Source organism: Nicotiana attenuata, unplaced genomic scaffold (genome assembly GCF_001879085.1).
Source record: "Nicotiana attenuata strain UT unplaced genomic scaffold, NIATTr2, whole genome shotgun sequence".
NCBI classification, from domain to species: Eukaryota; Viridiplantae; Streptophyta; class Magnoliopsida; order Solanales; family Solanaceae; genus Nicotiana; species Nicotiana attenuata.
Genome location: NW_017670484.1, coordinates 231,463 through 240,263, shown reverse-complemented (window position 1 = coordinate 240,263; position 8,801 = coordinate 231,463). Strand labels below are relative to the sequence as shown.

At 35.9% G+C, this 8,801-nt stretch overlaps 1 protein-coding gene across 1 annotated transcript; it reads left to right on the top strand.

Annotated features, from left to right (window-relative positions):
• The first annotated feature begins 6,968 nt into the window (after positions 1 to 6,968).
• LOC109240089 (phospholipase A1-Igamma1, chloroplastic) lies at positions 6,969 to 8,557 on the top strand. The gene has a single exon (XM_019406710.1). The coding sequence runs from the start codon at positions 7,038 to 7,040 to the stop codon at positions 8,532 to 8,534; it is 1,497 nt and encodes a 498-aa protein (XP_019262255.1). The 5' UTR covers positions 6,969 to 7,037; the 3' UTR covers positions 8,535 to 8,557.
• Positions 8,558 to 8,801: the final 244 nt, after the last annotated feature.

Genomic DNA, 8,801 nt, shown 5'->3' with positions numbered 1-8,801 from the left:
TTAATACCATAGTGAGATTAAACTCAATCCTTCATAAGCTTGTGGAAACACAAATCATCTAGAATATTTTTTTTAACTCTTCTGCAAATCTCGCATTCACTCACACAACAGTTAAGCCCACTCTCTAGGCGATCCAATTTAGATGTCAACACATTTTTTTCACTTGTAAATGAGATCTTCTAATAGATAACATAAGGATCATACAACTTTAGAACACTCCGCAGGAGATGACCCACCTGCTTTGCCTCCAACTACCATTTCTGTATACCTTCCACCGTCCTAAACTGTAAGTACTCGCTTAGTCTTCCTAAGTCTGAACTCATACCGTAACATAAAATTTTTACTTCACTCTCAACTGGAAACATGAAAAGATTTTTTTCACGCACCCATAACTCGGGCTATACCTCGAATCGCCATGGAATTCAAACACCTAACAGTTCTTCTATCATCCAGTAGGCCTTCCTCATCACCTCCAAGTCACATAGATGCACCTTGCAGCACTAACATACTCACCACGTAGCTAACCAACCGTCACTACCACTAATAGGGGCAATGCCGAACATATAAGTTCGAAACACTTGCTCACACAATCAGCACCTCGGTGCTCAAGCCATAGGAAAAGATCCGACCTCAAGTCCTCCAGACTGGCCCAACAAAACTCACAGAGATTACATTTCGCCCCTCGATCGGGGAATCACAAGCTATCAAGGCACATCTGATACTGAGCGCTCATGCGCGCGTACGAATACGTGGAAGGAATTTCAAGAGTTTCTTTTAAAGCTGAATCAAGGACGCACGATAAGAATTCAAGAATGTGAAGTTTTCCTAAAGGTTCTGCAGCCTCTCGAGGATAAGTACAGACGTCTCTGTACCGATCCACGAGACTCTACTAAACCGGTTCATGACTCGCGAGACCAAGTAACCTAGGCTCTGATACCAACTTGTCTCATGACCCTGACCCCAGTCGTGATGGCGCCAAACACACTGCTAGGCAAGCCCGACCAATTTAACAACCTTAACCCTTTTTATGCAGTTCATGATTCAATTAACACATATAATTACTAAGTCATAATACTGAAACTCTGATATATAGTTAAAACATGCGGAAAACCCAAGTAGAAATACTACTACTACACAGCCCGAAGAATCCGGTGTCACAAGTCTGAGCCTCTAATACACGGGTGTCAACCTACTACATATTGCTCTAAAGAAATGCGGAAATAAAGAAAATAGGTTAGATGGGAAGATCAGGACTGCGGACGTCATGCAGCTACCTTGATGTTCCCAGATATGATACTCGGCAAAGAATTCCTCACTCAACCTCAGTGGTTGCACCTAGATATGCACACAAGGTGCAGGGAGTAATGTGAGTACTTCCAACCCAGAGAGTAATAAACATAAATAAGGGTTGAGAGTAAGAAATCCTGGATAGGCACAATGTAAGCTATAATTACAGCAGTTTAATCCAGATAATATCAACTCAATAAACCAATGAAAACAACGATGCTACAACAGATAAGTAAATGAATGACAATCAATTAAGAAATGAAACAAATAGTACGGTACTCTCTAGTACCCGCTGCGGCGTGCAGCCTGCTCCATTTATTTATCGTCGACGGTGCTCACTGGGGGTGTGCAGACTCCGGGAGGGGCCCCTTACGGCCCAAGCGCAATATCAAGCCATCTCGTGGCATCCATTAGGCCCTAAGCCTCATATCAATATCAATATAATACTGCTGCGGCGCGCAGCCCGATCCCATACTCAGTCTAGAATCATGTAAGCCCCTCGGGCACAATAATATATAAATATTCTGCCCAAACTTTATTATAAATGTTATTTAAGTTCCATATTTGAGAAAAAGTGGCTGAGTTTGCAAAATAGTGTCAAATACTATGACTGAGTTCAATTATATGTAAAAATGGTAAGAAACCAGTAAGAGCAATCCCTGAAGGATTCAATAAGTTGGCACGAGGCCAAATTATGACAATTAATCCATTTTTATAAGGATATCAACTAAGCTTCAATCAATTAGGTAGTAATTTTATTAAGAGGGACGGACCAAGTCACAATTCCTGATGGTGCTCTACCCCACGCCCGTTATCCAGCGTGCAAGTCACCTCACATAGCACTACGATGTGCAAATTCAGGGTTTCAAACACTCAACACAGCATTTACATCTATTACTAACCTCAAGCTGGCCAAAATCCTAGCTCGCTATGCTCTTTCCTCTCAAATCGACCTCCTCGCGCGTCGAATCTGACCAAACCACAACGAATACGTCACATTATGCTATAGGATCAATACCCAATCGAAAATAATCGAAAAACATCAATAATCCCGAAATTGACAAAACCCGAGCCCCGGGCCTACTTCTCGAAACTCAGAAATTTTTACAGAAAAGTGTTCTTCATCTTCTCCCGATTCCGTACATATAAAGAACACCAAAATCGGAGTCCGTTTGACCCCTCAAATCGATCCCTAAAGGTCTCATAATCTCAGGCCCCAAAATCCTATTTTTCTACTGTTTTTCATGAATTAAAGGCTGGGAGTATGGTCTATAATCACCCATAAACGAGTTTTAATAATCAAATCATTTACCTCTGTGATATCCACTGATTTTCTCTCTTAAAAATCGCCTTAGAAGCTTCTTCCCGTTCAAAAATTGGAGGAAAACTCGATCTGCTCATTATAGGTATACTGTTCACGCGTTTTACTGCTCCCAATGGATTCTTTGTAAAATTCTAATGAACTTAGGCTTTTGAATCACTCAATTTGACCTTATAATGAAGGAGATATGTAGGTTTTAAGATTTGCAAATAGTGCAGGTTTTTAATACGCCGTCAGGGGCAATTTCATCATTAACCTGAAAATCTGGGCAACCTTGGTAAAATGGCCATAAAATCCTCATACGATGTCCAAATTCGAGGATTCTTTTTGCTACGGGTCTGTAATTATGATACGGATCTAATGCTTCATTCAAAACAATAATCGAAGCTCATTTGTTCAATATGATATCATTTATGCTTGAAGAAACGACGTCGAAGCATAAGAAAAACGAGCACAACGCAGCCCAAACCTATCCGAAACTCACCCGAGCTCCTCGGGACCGCATACGAACATACTAACACGTCACATATGATCATTCAAACTTAGTTGCACTCTCAAAACACCAAAACTAACATCAAAACACCAAACTTACATCGGATTCAAGCCTAAGTTCTTCTAAAACTTCCGAAACACGCATTTGATCAAAACCCCAACCAAATCACCTCCGAATAACCTGAAATTTTGCACACACATCCCAAATCACCTAACGAAGATACAGCAACTCTCGGAATTCCATTCCGACCCTCGGATCAAAATCTCACCTATCAACCGGAATTCGCCAAAATACTAACTTCGCCAATTCAAGCCTAATTCTACACCGGACCTCCAAAATCACTTCCGATCACACTCCTAAGTCACAAATCATCCCCCGAGCTAACCGAATCGTCGGAATCCACATCCGAGCTCTCTAACTCATAGGTCAACATCCGGTTGACTTTTTCAAAACAAGCCCTCCTCAAAGAGACTAAGTGTCTCATTTCCTTCCAAAAATCAACCCAATTCAACTCGTTCACACAAGACACTGATAATGAAGCATAACGACGCACGAAATGGAGAAAACGGAGCGGTTCTCACGGGACGACGGATCGGGTCGTCACATCCATGTACACATGAATATGTCCATGTTATTTGGACTATTTCATTAAATTTGAACATAACTCTGCCATCATACAAACGATACGTGATCCCTTTCTCGTTGAGTCTCCATCAAACAAATGTTAAGACGAACACAAAAAATATCAAATTCCTTAAGATTGTTGGTATTACTGTGTTCAAAATCAGAAAAGTAAACAAACGTTAGTTCAATAAACAAAACGTAAAATAATTCCGAGCCCACTGAATGCACAATGTGTCCTTAAGGAATTTAATCCCCTCACTGTTGCCCAAGGTATACGGATTAGTTCCTCCCAGGATAGAACGAAATAACTATTCTGTTGATAGCGGCACTTCAAATCACAGAACTTCAGCGAACTCAACAAACGGAGCAAATTACACTTGACACTTATGTTTATTTAGAAAATAATGCAACAATGTAGAAAAGAGGGGAGAAGATTTCGGATTTTACATATCTGATTTCATGTCTAAAAATTGAAGCCAAGCCTCTAAATTTATAGACAAAGGAAGGGTGATATGGAGAGGTGCAATCTAAAAGGTGCCTCTTCCATTTCCCATTCACACCCCTTAATAAAAACGCAACAAGTATAAAATAAAAAATAATTATAAAAATTACATTAAAATCACAAAATCATAGCAAATAATCTATTCAAAATATTTATAAATTATAATTCAACTATGAATAATGCAAAAGTATGAAATATAATATACAAATTAGCTGCAACATTGTTACAGCTCAAATTAAACATCAAAAGTAATGTATTCGATACGAAATCTTATATGTATCTCTTAAGAAGTAATGAATCTTGAAAGAATTTCGATATTATAATTTGATATTTTTCTTAAAATACTCCTTTTATTTGATATGCTTTGAGAGAATTTATATAAAAATATAATTCACAATTTAAATATGATTCTCAAGCTTCGTTCATTTTTAAATTTCAACAAGTTCATAAAGTGACACATAATTCACCATACAATACCATGATAACTAATTATTCGTAAATAGTTACTAGTTAATACCGAGCTATTAAATTAATAAGTATTGTATCTCATAATGAGAAAAATAATATTTAGAAAAATAATTATAAAAAAAATTATGGACTATTATTTAGTAAAGACATAACAAAAGTTAATAAATAAATACATTCAAAATGTAAGATTTATTTAAAATTAAATATGATAGCAGTCTTAGTGGATAACGTGCAATAATTTTGACTTTAATTATGCCATAAAATACTCTCACTTAATGATTTATAATTAGGAAAAAAGTAATTTTGAATAGTGAACGATTTACTAAGAAAAATTGAGGATTTACAAGGTTAGTTACATACAATTGCATAAAGTTCTATTAGGCGAGCCCAGTACGCTGGGCGTTGGGCGTGACCGGGGCGTAAGCCAATGGCCGAGGCGTAAGTCTCACGGAACTAAGCCCCATACATAAGCCCAGGGGTTTTTTACGAGTGCTCCGCCCCGAGGCGAGCCCTGAGCGAGTCCTAGTTCTGCCTTTTAAAATAGAGGTTTATACACGTAAAGAGTCTGAACATTGCATAGAAACAGAGGCGAAGCTAAGAATTCAATTTTATGAATTTTAAATTTTAGAACGATCATTTCAAATATTAATGATTGAATTTTAATATTTAATAAATTTAAAAATAAAATATAATGTTTGAGTAAAAATTATTGGATTCGATTGAATCCGTAGCAGCGGGACTTCCACCTCCGCCCCTACATAGAAAACTCCGTCCAATCGATTGCATATCATCTAAATCCAGCGATATGGAGAAGAAGCCTAACAAAGTACAAAAGTTGTCAACCGTTTGATATTAAAGCAGCAGCAAAACATGAAGAGCACCAGCTTTCTGATTTCTGCTAAACACGTGTTTCTACTATTATAATCATTCAATATAATCACTTTAGTTGTATTTTCTTTTCCAATTTAAACGCACGTGTAAAAAAAAACACAGAGATGTGTGAGAGCATTCCGTAAATAAGAGAATTGGATTTAATATTGACTTGAGTGATGATTTCCTGGAACTTGAATAAATTTGAGTATTTGACAGTAAGTCTGTTTGGTCAATTCGCAAAAATTAGCTTATTTTGAAAATATTTTTTCTCAAAAATGCTTTTCTCAAAAGTACTTTTGATGAGAATCAGTTTGTGTTTTGCTAATTAATTTGAAAAACACTTCTGAGCAACAATTAATGTTTGACCAGGCTTTTAAAAACTACTTCTAAGTGTATTTTTCTCCATAGTGCTTTCAAAATTTTTTTTTAGAAAGAAACTACTTTTTTCTGCTTCCGCTTCCGCTCAAAAGCATTTTTTCTTCTTCTAAAAGCTTGGCCAAACACTTTAACTTTAAAAAAAAAACACTTTTTTAAAAAAAAAATAATTTTAAATTTGGGGAAGCTTGGCCAAACAAATTATTTAGTGATTTTTTCCACCGTAAAGAAAGTGATCCACTTCAAATTTAATTAAGTTTTATTGATTTATTATTGTCTATTCTAAAATGGGATGAAGTTCATATTCCAAAATGGTAGGGTACTTATACGGTTTTAAAAACATCTAACACTAATATTATCTACAAACTTGAACCGTATTTTGCCCTCGAGTTTTCAAATATGTTAAATAGGTTTTGAGAACAAATAATTTGATTTATATTACCTTTCTTATTATTTTTAGATATGTAAATCTTATTAAAGTAAATAAATCAATAATTGCTTTTGTACAAAACATTTTATGGATTAATATAATTCACTTAACATCCAATACATTGTTCTTGTTTTTTTCTTTTTGTTATGGTACTTGAATTATCTTAATTAAGAAAAAAACTTGGACTAAATATTGTCTTTTTAGTTTTATGTTTTAAAGCAAGTAACTAGTATTCTATGAATCTGCTTATAGAAATGCACTACTAAGACTTAATTGTCTAGCACACTGTGGGAGTCTCGTGCACTTTCTCTTCTCCTTCCCTAATCCTCGAGTTTAATATAAAAATTAATAAAAAGAAGAAGTATAAAATAAATATATCAGTTGTAAAATTATTCATTGAATTAAGTCCTGCTATATGGATTCTTCATGGGATGTTTCTCAAACCCAATCCTTTCTTACCTAAAACGTGATATTAATATTACGGCTGACCAATTGATATAAGTCACGAGTCAAACACTCAAAAAAATGGCTGCTCCCTTTTGAATATTGAAATCTTTTTTTTTTTTAATTTCCGACCACCCCACTTGATAAATATCACATAAAATTTCAACCCCAATTGAATCACAATTCTATTTTTAGATCTTGTCAAAATTTTCAAACCACCATGAAAGCAATTCACCACCTCCATACCACCCATCTCCACCAACTTAGCCACCAATTACACAACAATAGACTTTCCATGGTCTATGCCTACAAAGATGGTTCAATTGAAACTCAAAGAAAAACCTCAAAGAAATCAAATAGACTAGGTGAAACATTATCAAACCTTTTAAACATTCAAAAACCATACCAAAAGATCAATAATCATAGTACTTATTCAAATTGGAACACTTTGAACATTGAAGACAAGGCTAACACACCTACCATGTCACCTAAGGAGGACATATCCGATCGATGGCGTGACATTCATGGTGTTCAAGAATGGGAAGGTCTTCTTGATCCACTCCACCCATTGCTTCGTCGAGAAATTGTTAAATATGGCGAATTTGCTCAAGCAACTTATGATGCATTAGATTTCGATGCGTTCTCAGAGTATTGTGGAAGTTGCATGTATAATAGTCATAAGTTGTTTGACAAGTTAGGCCTTAGCAAAAGTGGCTATAAAGTTACTAAGTACATCTATGCAATGTCACATATAGATATGCCACAATGGCTTGAAAGATCAAAATTGACATACACATGGAGCAAAGATTCAAATTGGATTGGTTTTGTTGCTGTGAGTGATGACGAAGAATCGCGACGAATTGGGAGGAGAGACATTGTTGTGGCATGGAGAGGGACAGTGACACCTTCAGAATGGTATGAAAATATGCAGAGGAAATTAGAGCCAATTGGGCATATGGACTCAAAAGTGGAACATGGTTTTCTTAGTATTTACACATCTAAGAGTGATTCAACTAGGTATAACAAATCAAGTGCATCAGAACAAGTCATGAAAGAATTGAAAATATTGGTGGATTTTTACAAAAGCAAAGGTGAAGAAATTAGCCTCACAATAACAGGACATAGCTTAGGGGGTGCACTAGCTCTCCTAAATGCTTATGAATCAGCAGCAAAATTTCCAAGAATTCCAATTAGTGTTATTTCATTTGCAGCCCCAAGAGTTGGAAATATTGCATTTCGAGACGAGATTTACCAGATGGGAGTCAAAACTTTACGCGTTACAGTAAAACAAGATTTAGTCCCTAGAATGCCCGGAATTGTTTTTAATGAAAGTTTACAAAAATTTGATGATTTTACAGGGACATTGGAGTGGATTTACACACATGTTGGAGCAGAATTGAAGCTTGATGTTAGGTCATCACCTTATCTTAAAAGGGGATTTAATTTCATAGGGTTTCATATGCTTGAGACATATCTTCATTTAGTAGATGGTTTTGTTAGTACAAGTTCAACTTTTAGGTCTAATGCTAAAAGGGATGTGGCATTAGTGAATAAGGAATGTGATATGCTTGTAGATGAGTTAAGAATTCCTACTTGTTGGTATCAATTGGCCAACAAGGGGTTAGAGTGTAATTCTTATGGTAGGTGGGTAAGGCCCAAAAGAGATCCAGAAGATATTCCTTCACCTACTAGAGAAGATTATAGTTATGGATTTTGAATCCTTTTTCACTATTTAATTTACTTTGGTATCTTAGTTAACTTCAATTTTTCTCATTTTGAATATGATTTTTTAAAAAAAATAGCTGAAGCAATAGAGTGAACAAGGAATAAGCTTTAAAAAGTACACTAATAAGTGTAAAAGGACTCCTCGATCCGAAAGATGCCTCAATGTAAATGTGCCTAGCTAAGTAGAATAAGTGTGGGACAAGAGTTGTAAAAAAGTTGTGATCAAATAAAAAGTTGTTTGGGTCGGGAATATCAGCAC